At 54.8% G+C, this 14,222-nt stretch overlaps 1 protein-coding gene across 1 annotated transcript in view; it reads left to right on the plus strand.

The window, feature by feature from the left end:
- The first annotated feature begins 2,404 nt into the window (after positions 1–2,404).
- The window catches only part of SGSM1 (small G protein signaling modulator 1), a 36,319-nt gene continuing 24,501 nt past the window's right edge, over positions 2,405–14,222 (plus strand). The window contains 3 exon segments of the mRNA XM_040577518.1: positions 2,405–2,457; positions 2,540–2,583; positions 12,193–12,268. Of these exon segments, the coding sequence (XP_040433452.1) occupies positions 2,439–2,457; positions 2,540–2,583; positions 12,193–12,268 (139 nt within the window). The 5' untranslated portion in view covers positions 2,405–2,438.

The following is a 14,222-nucleotide window of genomic DNA, read 5'->3' on the forward strand; positions in this document are numbered from 1 at the left end:
CATGTGAGGGACGCAGCACACCCAGGGTTAGTTCTCCTGGAGCGCTGCAGAGAGATTGACAGGACTGAAGATTACAAGAACCAGCACGGTTCATTAGCAGGAACCGAGATGATCTTCTTGCTCCTCTGGGCTTCTGTCTGCCAGTGCGCCCTCGCACTGGGCAGGTTGCGTGGTCAAGTCAAGCTCATGGGCTTGAGAAGCCCTGCAGAGATCAGAGCCGTGCGAGGTGCTCAGCGTGACACAGCCGTGCTGTGCCCTGGCTCCTTGGGACCTGGCACATTTTCCATTTGGGCACTGGGCGTTTGGGCACTGGGCATTTGTGCAGAGCCGTGGCTCTACTCTGCCCCAGCTACAGCTCAGGGTCACAGGCGCAGATAGGCTGTCTCTGCCCTGGGTGATTTCATTCACTGTTGATATCTGATGGCACTCCTACATAGTGTTTTATGAGGCTGTGATGCCTTCGTAATGATTGTTTATTAGCCTGTCTTAATTGCCTGTTCAGCACTGCAGGACCTGTGGTCATAAATAAATGACGGCCAGGGTGGCAGAGCAGGAAAGCTAGGCATAAGGTGCACGGGCTTGTGCTGAACATGACCCGTGCTCCTTCCTGGACACAGCAGGGTAGCCCACCTGCTCCCACCCCACTCGCACAGCCCCCGTGTTGGAGGTCGCTTGGTAAAACAGATGCAATGGTGCCATCTGGTGACACCGGGCAGCCGGGGCTGGCTGCCCTGGGGGGTCTGCAGCGAGCGGCTGTGGGGAGCAGAGCTGGGGCTGGACGGATAAACCTGGGCTGACAGCCCTGGTGTGGTGGGTCAGGTCCTGCGCCGCTGCAACCAGGCTGAGAGCAGCATCCCAAGGGTGCTGGTAAAAACCAGGGACCGCTAACAGGAGTCCTCATCCCAGCCCCTTCTTCCTGGGATCCCCCTGGATCCCCAGCCACCCCTCATCAGGCCAGCCCTGCTGCTGCAGCTCAGTCACATCTGCACCGTCACCACCTTTACTAACAGGACATTTAGCAAGCAAATAAACAGTGAAAAGCAAATAACAGACAAGGAAATAGGTTTCCTCCGCAGTCAGTATCGCACAGGCATTCTCCTGGTGCCTACGCAAAAGGCAAACTGCAGGAGGGGATGAATCCGGAGTTACCCTGCGCCCAGGGCTGCCTTGTTCTCCCTGCAGGACCGTGCCCTGATGCAGAAGGGGCTGGAGCCCCTTGGATGGGGGGGGTCCTGCTGCCGGCAGAGCCAGCGGACATCTGCGGGTACAGCACCCGAATCCAGCCCCTTGCCAAGCGTGGGGACCGAGGCCCGGCTGGGGACGTGTCGCTGGCGGCAGCCGCGCGCCTGTGTGCAGCGGGGCCGGGCGCAGCTGCCCTGGCGCTAATGCGGTTTGTAGTTATTGGAAACTGGACTGCTAAGGAACCAGGATCCTGTTTCTATGGAAATGTCCTGGAACATCAAATGAGGGAACAGAAAAACAGAAAAATATGTTAATGAGAGCTGCGAGGCAGGGCTCTCTCTGAAGTGTTTGTGATTTTGATACCAGGCATCTCTGGGTCTCCTGTGAATAGGTCTTTTCAGCTCATTATCACCTTCCTGGTGCAGAAAAGCCAACAGGAACGTGACGGGTTGGCGCAGCTCTGCATGGCTGCGCCGGGAAAAGACTTTGTCACTTGGTACCGTGGGCACCGTCCGGCGGACCTGCACGCCTGGGAAGCACGGGACACGACCCGTCGGGCCGCCTGTCCCCATGTCACCCAGCCCTGTGGGCTGCCAGCCCCTGGGATGTTCAGGGCACATCGGCCCTGGGTCCTGGGGGTGCTGCCGGTGCCTGGCTTGGGGGGTTCCCTGCTGGGGGGTGCCCGGTGATGGTGAACCCCTGGTAGCTGCAGGAACATGGCCCGGCTGGGGTCAGCCTCCTGAGGGGTTGAGCCTGGTTGTGGCCCCACTGAGGGGCTGGGGATGGTTTGGGGTCACCCCACTGAGGGGTTGAGCCTGGTTGTGGCCCCATCTGAGGGGCTGGGGATGGTTTGGGGTCACCCCACTGAGGGGATGAGCCTGGTTGTGCCCCATCTGAGGGGATCAGCCCGGTTGTGGTTCCCGCTGAGGGGCTGGGGACGGTTTGGGGTCACCCCACCGAGGGTTTGAGGCCGGCTGTGCCCCCGCTGAGTGGACAGAGCCCGGTGGCGCCGCGCCTGAGGGGCCGGGGGCCGCCCCACTGAGGGGCCGGGCTCGCTTGCGGCCCCACCGAGCGGCCGGTGCCCGGTGCCCGGTGCCCGGTGCCCGGTGCCGCTCGCGGATTGGCGGCGGCGGCGGCGGCCCCACCTCGGCGGGCGCGGCTGGGCGGTGCGGTGCGGCCCGGCCCGGCCCCGCCGCCACTCTGCGGGCGCTGCGGGCCGGGCGGAGCGGAGCGGAGCGGGGCGGAGGAGCGCGGCCATGGCGGCGGCCCCGGCGGGTAGGGGCGGGCAGCGGGCCGGGGGGGCGCGGGCCGCAGTACCGGGGCTGCGCTAACGGGGCTCTCCCCCTTCTCCCCACAGAGGCCGAGACCCGGCAGCGGCTGCTGCGCACCGTCAAGAAGGAGGTGGGTGCTGGGGGCCCGTCCCGACGGGGCGCCGAAAGCCCGGGGGTCCCTGTCCCGCAGGGGGGAAGGGGACCCCCGGGGGCCGGCTCGCCAAAGCCGGGCTGGGACGAGCCCTGCCGTGGAGCTGAGGCGGCCCGAGGGCCCTGCGTGGACGGCGAGAAGATGGGGAAGGTGCACACGTGTGGGCTCGTCCAGCGCGAAGCGGTGGTGGTTTGGGTTTGGTTCTTCGCCAGGCATCTTCAGCCCGCTGTTGGTGTGTGCCGTGAGCTGTGCCGGGCTGCCTCCGGCTCTGTCAGCGCAGGGCTTGGTGTTGCAATGGGTCTGGCGTTAAGGCAGGGAGCCGGCAGCGCATCCCGGCACGGAGCTGGGAGCCCCACGGCGCTGCCACGTCGTGCGTGGCTGCAGGGGTGACAGGGGGGCCTGCGGGGCCGCCCCAACCCGCCGAGCCCTGTGGGACCCGCTGCAGGGGAACCCGGGCTCGCCCTGCCCTGTGCTGCAGCCCCGGATCACCGGGAGCATCTCCTGCCTGTGCTCTGCCCCCGCGGGTCGGCCAGCTGGGATTTTGGAGGGTGTGATGTGTGGCATTTTGTTTCTGGTCCTATGAGCATCTTGATATATGCTTTATGGGCACAAGAAAGCGCAATATCCCTGCTGGAAATGCAGCCCTGAGCAGGGTGAACAAGACCTGTGGCTGGTAGGTCGGGGGAGGCTGACAGCACGGTGTTTGGCCGTTCATCCAGACCATTTCCACACCTTTAATCCTGCGCCGGGTGTGGCGGCGAGGAATACTACTTGTTGCCTTGACAACAGCTATTAAACCAGAAAAGAGGAATGGCATTTATTTGGCGTTGTAGATAAAGCTGACATCTCATTATTGTCGTCTGTCTGCGACTCCTCCTGAGCGGGGAGAGACAAAACAGCAGACTGCGCTTCGGCTGCCGCTGCAGGATCGGAGCTGAGGATTGCCCGTCGGCGTGCCAGTTAAACAGCTTGGCCGGTGGACGGGAGCTTCCTTCCGGAGGCTGCTGGGGCCTCTGCAGGCTGTCATTTACGCGAGCATCTTCCGCACCGGCAGTCGGTCCTGGACTTCTCTCTCTCTCTGCTCTTTCTGCAGGGCTGTGTGCTTGAAGAGAGTGCAGCTTGCGCCTGGAGGAGGAGAGCTGAGGGTTGTGGCGTGCCCTTCTGATAATATGGGGAAGCTGTCTGCTGGGTTTTTGTAGGATAACCGTACTGTACAGGGGGGTGGTGAATGCAGGTGAAGGTGAAGGAGTGAGGTAGGGTATGGGAAAAGCCTTTCTGCCCTGATAAAATGCCACCAGCCCATGTGCTGTGGTTTCATGACATCAGCGTTTGACACAGGCTAATTCCTCTTCAGCAGCCCTTTAGCAAGGGCAGCGCTGATGCAGAGCAGAGATGTTTCTCTGGCAGTCCCATCGCTCTGGGCTCTGCCTCGGGATGTCTGTGTGCTCGTGGTTCTTTGCCCACGCAGGCAGCGGGTGGCTGCGCTCGCCCTGAGGTTTCTCCTAGCTCAGTGCCTGCTGATTGTGTCCTTGGCCCAGCAGGATGGGGCTGTTTGCACACAGCTACACAGGTGCGTGGATTCCATGTCAGACCCACGCTCTGCGCTCTGCTAGGATTTAAAAAAAAAAAAAGAAAAAAAAAAAAAGAAACACGATCCTGTTAAGTTATGTAGGTAATTATTTAGTGACATCCCTGAAACTGAGAGTTGATGGGGCATTCTGTTGCCAGTTCCCTGCTCAAAAGGCCTATTTTGCTTATTCTTTTTTTCCCCCCTCTTCTAGACTGACTGCAGGTTAAGTCAGGAGCTTGTGCAGACTTTGAAGCAGGAGGAGAAAGGGCCAACAGCAGAAATCTCCTTTTTATTTCTTTCCACCCCTGGAATTTTCACCTTTCACAAAACTCCATGTTCTCATTCCATTAGACCATACCTTTTCGCAGGGCCTCAGCTGTGGCTTTTTGTGGTCTGGTGCGGTTCTCGCATGTAGGTGAGCTCCACTGGATCTAGGAATGTCTATAGATCGTACTGGGGAAGCCATACCACATCTGTCGTCCTAGTGCAATAGCTGAAGGCATAAAAATACTGTGTAGACAAGGTCTGATTAGGAGAGAGAGATAAACAGTAGATGGAAACTGTCCAAAGTACCACAATGAGCAAATGGACTTCAGTATTTCGTTGTTGCCATGGTTAACGCATTTTTATTTTTAAGAAGACCTGCTCTGCAGTAGATCTGTAGATTGAAATGTGTTGGGCTGTCTCTGTTGTTGTCATTTTTTTTTTTTTGGTCCACGTGTTGATAATTTATCAAACAAATCTTGAAAGCTGCAAAATTGACTATTTGTCAGCAGACTGTAAGGGAAGAAGTGGCAGTATGATTTTCTGAGGAATCCTGTTCCTTGTTATACAGGAAAAGAAACACAACCAAATCACATAACCAAATCTATTTATTTTTTAGAGCCCTTATCAGATGGAATGAGGCTTATTTAAAAATCCAGACCCTGAAATATCCTAGGTTAAAAGAGGGTTGGATTTTCAGCTAAAAAATATTCTTCTTGTTGCAACCCATCCTCTGCCCACCTTTTTTTTAAAAAAGAAGTTTCATTTTTAAGTCTTTTAAGAGTGTCTTCTGGTAGAGTCTTCTGCGTACCTCCAGGTTAATTGCACTGCATACGAGAATAGGTGGGGAAGCAGGTGTTACCCGTGAAATACAGGCTGTTTATGCTGTGCCTGGAAAATCAGTTGCATGAAAAGCTGAATGGAATATGAAAGTAAACAGTTGTCTTGCTTATTCCTCTGTGAAAACTTAGTTTTTATTTAACTTGCCACTCAGCAAGTAGTGTTGAGTCTTTTAATAGCAAGTCACTGATGTGCATGTATGGAACATTTTGCTGCCTGTTCTTAGATTTATTTTTTTTAGACAGTTGTCGATCGAGCACAGGCTGCTTGCTTACTGATGTCCCATGGCATTCTGTCTACGTTGGGTATGTTGGTTCTTGTTAATAGCTTGAACGGGTCTCGCTCTGTAGCTGTTCACAAATTCTATCAAATACAACTGCATCAGCCAGTCTCTTCCTTCCACCCTTCAGATCGGTGCCCCACGACACAGCCGTGTTGTCTGCTTCGAGGCTGAGCAGTGCAGAGGGACCGGGGAGAGCAACGTCTCTGCAGCTCGGGTGTGTTCCGCCTGTGTGCGTGTGTGTCCGTGGGTCCTCAATACCAGGCTGTGGCTGTCCACGCGAGCGACTTCATTCTGGATTGGTGGAAGACTGGAAATTAATTTATCGTTATTAGGATTTGAAAAATTAATGTTGATAGCTTTATATGTTCTCAAGGCCGAATTGAAAAACCAAGGCTTTGTGTAGCTGTCAAAACTGTTCAGGTAAAATGAAGATGAGGGTGATAAGCAGCAGCTTTGTAATGAAAGTCCCTGTTTGCAGAGGGACCTTCTGACGGCTCTCGAGCACCCCGGTCAGCCTTTTTCAAATGTTCCTATATCAAAAGTAAACAGAAGGCTTTAATGCAGCATTTCTTGATTGCCTGCATTGATCTCCTCAGGAAAAAAAGCATTACTAATCACTGGGGGCCATTTTCTCTCCTTTTGAAGATAAAAGCGCTCGTGTCTCATCCTCCAAAACCCCTGGCTAGCTCTCTCGTACCCAGTACAAGTCTCATGCTGCTTTCCTTCTCCCTTCATCTTCCTCTGTCGTGTTCGGGAATGCGAGCTCAGTGTTTTGGAGAAGGCTCCTTCCTCCCCACCCGGCCTCTCTGCGCTGCCAAAATGTCATCCTCTCCTCTTCGTGGCGTCCTGGCGGTTGCCGTAGAAATACCTGCCTTCGCACAGAGCCACGACTTCAGCGCAGGCCGGGCCTGCAAGTCCCACCTGGGGTCTTCAGGTTCCACCCGGTGAATCCCAAACCCTTGTCAGTGCAACTCAGAAACCGTGGGCTTTATGGGGTGATGGGCGCAGAACAAAACCGCAGGGTAAAGCTTCAAGGTCAGGCACTGAAAACGGGGAAATGACTGAAGTTTTTCCCAAAATGTTGTGGTGTCTGTGCTGAGCGCGTTGCAAATAGCGGTACCAGCAGTGCCAACAGATGGCGTGGAAATTTGCATTTGACAAGCACAACAGGAATAGAAATGGCTATAACGTGATCTTAAGCAGTCTTAAATTAGTGTTGCACATACGGGTTTCTGGCCAAAAGTTGATGCCCTATGAAGAGAGCCTGGTGCAAAATGCCGTCTGCGAATACAAATCACTGGGATCGTTCCTGTTTCCCCCAGGATACAGAGTTGTAGTATGCACCCTTCCATTTAATGTCTTTTTGATTTCTTTCCAGCAAACTGTCGGAGCGTTCTGATGTTTTACTCGTGTGCATCAATACCTTCTTCCTGCTCAGCGCCCGGGCAGGCTCGGCCGGCTCCTGCCGGGGAGGACGCGAGGTGGCTGCGCACGGCTGGCCTGGAGGCCGCCCGTCACGGGGATGCTGCCCCAGCTGCGGCACGCCTCGTGCCTGAGTTAGTAGGCGACGATAAATAATTAAACGCGACTTTTAGAGAAGCCAAAGGTCTCAGCCAGTAGGGTTGCAATCGATGTCTCTGTGGCAGCAAGGATACGGAGCTCCCGAAGAGCTTTTAGTGCCGGTGTGTGTAATGGTGATGGAGGCGTTAGTGCACCACGGGGCTGTGCACCACGCAGCGATGGCCCACTGCACAGCTAGCTGCTGTGGGGCAGGAGCTGACCGGCTGCGTGTCTGCCGAGCACGCCAGGAGCAGTCCTCTGGGCCACCGGGTGGTTGGCGAGAGCCCGTGCAGCCTCTGGGCAGAAATAGCGCGTGTGCTCTGAGACGGGCGTTATTTTAGCCGATGGGAGCACGTTAATTGGAGTTATTTAGGAGGCGGCTTGTAGAGTCTTAGACAAGTAAGTGGCAGAGCTGGGCTGCAACCTGTGATGGTGCTGGAAAAGTCTGTCTGGCACCTGCTTTCGGAATAATGAGGATGCTTGGGGCTGAAGAGATAGGAAAATGTATCTTGCAGCATTGAGTTTGACAATGTGAGTTTTAGAAAGAAGCCTGCTAAAACAAGGATGTTGTGTCTTTGTCAGCAGAATCAACAAGACTGTCAGTAGGCAGACATTTCATTTTCAAATGAGAAGATGAATCTAGTTTGTGAGAGGTACTGGACTGGAAAGTTCTGCTGTAGAGCAGCTTTTTAGCTGCAGCACAGCCAGTGCCGTTTTTCTGTCTGCCACCCCCAGCGCGCTTTGCTCCGCGGGGATTTTGATGGACACCAGGTGACAGTGCACAAAGACGTGGGGTTTTGCATAATATTTCTGTGTCCTAGAGCCGAACAGGGGTTCTTCACCTGCTTTGCCTTGCACGCTGAGCCACCTTTGGTACAAACCAACCTAAGAGCCGGAGACAGAAATCAGCCGTGCTCTGCTGGGAAATCTTAGCTGGGTGACCCGGTGGCAAAGCCCGGCCGTGGGGCTGGCTGAGCTGCAACGCAAGCGAACTGTTTGTCCTTGCAAGCACAAGCATGCCTGTGACTGTGTTAATATTGCGTCTGTTTCGCTAAGTGCTCCCTTAGCATTTTATAATACCTGAGAAGTGATAATACTGCAGCACCGCATGGACGGGTCTTGCACAGTGTACGGGAAACTGCCTGCTGCAGAGCTTAACCAGAGCCTGTTCTTGGAAAGAGACCTTGATTCAGAGAAGCAATTAAAGAAATGCTCGGATTATGTCAAGGATTTCCCACGTGGACTTGTTGCATCAAAACTAACAGGTAAAATGGGAGTTTTCAGTGCTGTCAGTAACTTCCAAATGCATAGTGAAAGCAGAACTTAGGCTGCGATGAGAATAAGATGCAAGCTCATAAAAATATTTGAAAAGTGAACACGCAAAAGCAAACCAGGTTTAAAAGCTGTATCATCAACGTGAGGTTTTCTTGGCTTCCTATTTTCTTGAACAGGTAGAAGAGCAGATGAAACAAGTTCTTGGAAGAGAGGAGCTGCTGACATGATTTTTTTTTTTTGCAGTCTGTTTGCATCTGGCTTACAGCAAACAGTAAGAGTTATGAGCATGGACAAACATACGGGAGATAGCCTGCTTCACCAGAAGCGCCTTGATAAGCAGTGAAAGTCTTTGCAAAAAGCATGGCAGGGGAAATTGTGACTGTTAACGTTACTGAATAATCTGCAGGACGGGTTGTAGAGTGACTTCCCTGGAAAAATCCAGCCGGGTAAAAAGACGGAGTTATGAGCAAAGAGTGCCTTGGGCTAATGAAAGCCAGGGTTCGTGGCTCGCTCCTGGTCTCTGCACCTTGGTGGTTATTTTAACTGCTGTCATATTTGGCTTGCTCCATCTGAGACTGCGTACGGGCACGGGGAGAATTCGCCTTTGGGGTGAAGCATAACCCTGGGAATTTTGTAGCAGAGACACCTCTGGTCCCCGCGTGCCCAGCGCTTCTCTCAGCGTCCTGGGCTTTTGGGTCCTGTTTCGGGGATGGGACGAGGAGGAGCAAATACCATTTGCCTTGTAATTCATGGCTGGGTAGCAAAGAAGGGCTCGCGGACGTGCTGCAAGTCAGCAGTTCGGGCAGGACTGTGGAGCCTGGCTGTCTCCTGGGACCTCTGGGGCTGGGAGTGACGCTGTTGGGTTTGTGTGGCCGCCTCGCTGTGGGGTGCCTGTGCCCCGGCTCTCAGGGCAGGGGATCGCCTCTCCTGGGCTTGTGGCTGTGCTGGGAAGGGCGTTTTGTTCTCGAGGAGTGCTTCACGGCGTTCCTCTGGAGTTTACCTACAGCTAAATTACTAGCTGCTGTTTTAATTTCCTTTCTAATAAAAGAAGAGTAAATATCTCATTTTCCGTAGTCTGCCTTTAGACGGAGAGTGGGCAGCTTCGTTTGTTGGGATTGTTCTGGCTACAAAGTGAGAATTAGCATGAAAATGCCGGGATGCAGCCTGTTCAGAGGCAGCCCCAGTCCTCCCTGCGGCGCGAGCCAAGCCCGGGCGAGCTGGCGCTCTGCAGCCTGGCAGCACCGCGGGCGCGCTCCGCTGCCAGGGGAGGACGTGGGAGCGTGGTGGAGGGTCGCTGCTGGGGGGCTTGCGATCCCCGGGGTCTCAGCAGGAGAGTGCTTTGGCATCGGCAGGCAACAGCCGCAGGAGAAGGGCAGGATTTGGGGGTTCTCTGGGGTGGGGCAGCGTCCTGCTCAGCTGCCCTAGGGACGCCAGCCTTCTCCACTTCGGGGCAAACGTGGCATCGTTTTGTGGTCTTTACGAGACCCCATCTCTCTGTCCAGCCCCTGGCTGTCAGGGCTTCGTGTTTATCGTATGGCTGCTCTCGTTCTGCTCCATCCCTTCACGTCAGGTGGGTGCCCTTGTTGCAGTGTCCTTCCCACTTTCTTTAAATATCTTTAATCTATGTTGTTTAGGGTGATAACCTCAGTCAATACAATGTTACGTTGTTGTTTTTTTTTTTTTTCCTTTAATGGGTAATTTTCCACTAAGCTGCATCTCTTGGAAGGGTATTTCTTGGGCCTTTCAAGCGCAGGTTGTTTGTGCCGTGCTAGCGCCAAGACGCCCGGCCAGAGCTGGAGTCCCGCCGCGCTGTTGCTGCGCAGACAGATGGTCCCTGCCCCAGAGAACCCTCACGGGGGGGTGCGATTGCAGCACGGCACCAGGGCAGCAAGGCGGCGGCTTGCGGGAAAGGTGGCCGACAAATATTTGGATATCCTGCTTTAATTTGATTCTGCTCCTAATGTTAATCACAACCCGGTAACAAACTGTGTGCGTTGATTCCCAAGTGTTTGTTTGCTGTTTTTTTTTTTTTTTTTGTTTTGTTTTGTTTTTTAGTTTAAAATACAAATCCTTGATTTACACTTTTGGATGATTCGCAGGGAGGCTAAGTTCCCCTGATGGTTCCTGGTCACAGTGAAGAAATTTCAGATCCAGAGAACTGATGACCTAGGTGGGGTTTAAAAATCCCCACTCTTTTTTTTTGGTATTATTTGAGACTTTTTAAACAATATCCGATGTGGTTAGCAGCTTGGCCCCATGCTGAAGGGATCAGCTGCATCCCTTCAGCTGCTGGGAGGAGCTGGGGCTGCAGGAGCTGCGTGCTGTGCCCGGTGAGCTCCCGGTGCTGTGGCATGCGGGTGCCTGAGCCGCTTCCCTGCGGCATGCCAGGAGCATTTGTGCTGTGCTGTTACTGTCTCAGCATCCCAGCCCCGCTCTTCCCAGCCTCCCTGCACACACAGAGGCATCCCCCCCCGATTTAAATGGCCCATGAACATTCACCATCCACATCTCGGTTCCATCCCCTGCTGCAAGCCCCTGACTCCCTGCCAGCCCACCGGAGCAGCCGGGGACGCGGGTGAAGTCACCGCCAGTCCTGCTCCCTCCTGGGCTCAGCAGCAGCTCCGTTTGTTGCCCAGCACGTCGGCGCAGAGCAGCACAGGGAGCTGACCTGTTGGCTTTGACATGCGGACAGACGCTTCCGGCTTTAGATAGGACTATTTTGTTAATCCGTATTCATAAAAAGGCTTCCTTTATTGAGCCATCAGTTGTGCATAACTGACCTTGATTATATCTGCCAAAGGAGTTCAATTCCCCAAACAATTCCGTTAAAGGTCTCATACATGCAAGGTTTGCTTGGCCAGGTCTTGACCTGCTGTTTTTTTCTCTTTTCTGTGCCTTTACAGAGAACACCTTGATAAGCAGAGCCTCTCTTTCGCCCACGTCTCTGCACTGTGAGCCCTTTCCCCTGCGCTTTCTGAAACCAAAGAGTGAAAAGCGGGATGTTTGAGGGGCAGTGGAAGATGAGATCTGGGCATGCTGGTAGCTCGGTATTTAAAAGGAAGAACTATTAGGAACTGAACATTTCAGGACCGAACATTCAGCCGGGCTTTTGCTGATTTCAGCAGGATTAGGGAGGGCGATGGCTGAGGATGGCAGTCACTGCAGCTCTGGGCGGGATAGGGCCGGCTGTAGGAGGCGCAGCAGCCTGCTTCCCTGGCAGGTCTGACCTCCCTCCTGTCTCATGCTCCTAATTTATGTGGGTTACCCTTTATTTTCTTTTCTATTGCCACGCAGGTCGCGTTCCTGGTCACGCTCGGTGCCAGGCGATGGCTTTGGCACTGCCACAGTTGTCGGTCATTTGGAGCAGCTGTGTTCCTAATGAAATTTGTCAAAGCCCCACACAATGAAAGAACACGATACTATGAGAGCATTAAAAGTGAGGTTTGGTTACCCTTGTTTGGATGCCTTTGATCTAAATAATGCTTGGTGCCTGCAGCTGATTCTCTGCTCGTTGTTTTCCTACTTTGAAGTTCCTCAAAAACCAAAGCACCCTTTTGTCGTTACCTGACTTTTTGAAATAGCCTGTGGTGAGTGGCAAGCAAAGATGCAGTGATTCTCCGTGAGACCTCGTGTGCTGTTGGAGGCGGTCAGAGAAGTCAGGAGCCAAGGAGGGTTCCTTACAGCCATGCTGATGGCCTGGTCCCTGCCCAGCCCCGTGCCTCCTCCCCATGCGGGCACACACTCTGGTCTGGGGGTGAAATCTCCCAGTTTCTCTAACTGGGCCTCTGTTCGACAGGTGAAGCAGATCATGGAGGAGGCGGTGACGAGGAAGTTCGTGCATGAGGACAGCAGCCACATCATCTCCTTCTGCGGTGAGTCTCCGGCGGCGGGATGCCGGCGTGACCTGGGGCTGCAGCACCCTCCTCGCGCGGGGTCTCCTGCCTCGTGGCCCGGCTGTGCTGTGCGTGCTCCCGGGGATGTCCTCGGTGGGAAGGTGGCTGGTGCCACAGGTCTGGCAGCAGTCTGGATCCCTGAGGCCTTCACTTTGTGCTCAAAACAGATCGACACGTGTCAGAAGGATGCTGGCAGTGCATACAATCACTTGAGAAATATTAGAAATAATCTTATTTTTTAAGCCCCTAGAGAATCAATTCAACAGAAGGTCTGTAAAGTCCAAACATTCCTTTGCTGTTGTGGAGTAGGAGTTTATGGAAAGGAGGCTTCAGTCTGTCTGAATGCAGGAACAGAGAGGGTAGAGGCTGTTAAAGCACCTTACTGGGGTTTGTGGAAGATCTGCTCTGACACTGTGCTGCTTTGGGTCTTGTTTTCTGGCAGCTGTGCTTTTCACTTAACCTGCTTTTCCCACCTTTTTTTTTTTTCCCCCCCCTCTACTGGTGTGACAATTTTGTAAATGTGGAAGCGTTTCAGAATTAATTCATCGAAGTCTTGGCAAAGCCTTTGCTTCAAAACCTCCCTGAAGAGCAGCTGCCTTTTGCCAGCAATACATGCCGGGTCGACTCCGCGCAGGGGGCTGTGGAGCGGAGGCGCTGAGGGCAGGCAGGGATCTCGGTGCCTCGGAGAAGGTGGGAGCAGGAGAGCAGCCTTGCTCCTGGTGCCGTGAGCTGTTCCTGGCTGCAGGGCTTGGTGTGTGCTGTCCTCTGCAGAGCTCAGCAGGGAGCACAGCCCCCAGCTCCCCCGGAGCAGCGCCGGTGCCGCCACATGGCTGTGAGTTGGCTTGGCGGCGGTGCCCATGGCTTGGCAGCGGTGCCCAGAGCCCTCCCAGCAGCTGCTCTGCTCCCGAGAAGGTTTCTTGGGGCTGGACCAAGCCACAGAGCTGTGCTAATGGCCCAGTGCGTCAGCTCCCCGTCTCCTCTGACGGAAGGAAACAGGGCTTTAGCTTCTGATCGGATCACTGCCGATCAGCAGGGGAGACTTTGCGATCGAGGTGGCAAAATTAGGTTGTTTCTGGTGTTCTGGCCCTTCTGTGTAACTTCGTTCACCCTTCAGAGTGGAAGGTGCCTCGGACACGGTTAGTGCCCCAGGTGAAGCAGCTCCTCGAGCACCGTCAGGTGTTCGGGCACAGAGTTCTCAGAAGTGGAGAAACCTGGCTGGTGGCTGGGCTGGGCGTGGACGAGTCCCAGCCCTATGCAGACACCAATTAGTCTGTGCTGATAACAGGGGGAGCACCTCCGGCTATCAGCTGGGTGAGTTTGTTGTGGCCCAGGGAGCCCCGGGCCTGGAACCAGCCCCTCTGTGCTGGGTGTGGATGAGGAAACCTCTCAGCCTCCGGGAGGTGCAGGTAGGATGGGGATGGGGCCAGAGGGGAGGCTTCAAGCACACGCAGAGGCAGCGTTAATCGGGCACCAGCAGCCTGTCAGCGTTGAGTGTTTACCCGCTCACCCGCAGCTTGAGGGTGTGCTTTGGCAGGGTGCCTGCTGCCCTCCACCTGCCTCGTCTCCTCGCTGGCAGCTGCCCGAGCGATGGGTGCCAGCTTTGGGAGACAGCAGGGAGACAGAGCAGGGAGGGTTCCCTCTGCCTGCGGGCTCAGGGCTGCTCACAAACCTTTCCCGCTTTTGGAAGAGAAGCGGTGTTAAGGGAGGGAGGCTGGCTGTGCCCTGACGTCGGGTCACCTGGGGCTGGAGGGGACGTTTCGAGGTGTCTGCTCCAGCCCCTTCCTGCGCAGCACCGCTTCGAGGGGCAGACCGGGTTGCTCGGGGTCCGCCGAGTTCTGACCATTTCTCAGGTAGAGATTCCACTCCTCCCCATGGCTCTCGCTCAGGACAAACACCTCCGCTTCAAAGGATGCCGAGGGAGCTGAAACCACCG

Source organism: Cygnus olor, chromosome 17 (genome assembly GCF_009769625.2).
Source record: "Cygnus olor isolate bCygOlo1 chromosome 17, bCygOlo1.pri.v2, whole genome shotgun sequence".
Lineage (NCBI taxonomy): Eukaryota > Metazoa > Chordata > Aves > Anseriformes > Anatidae > Cygnus > Cygnus olor.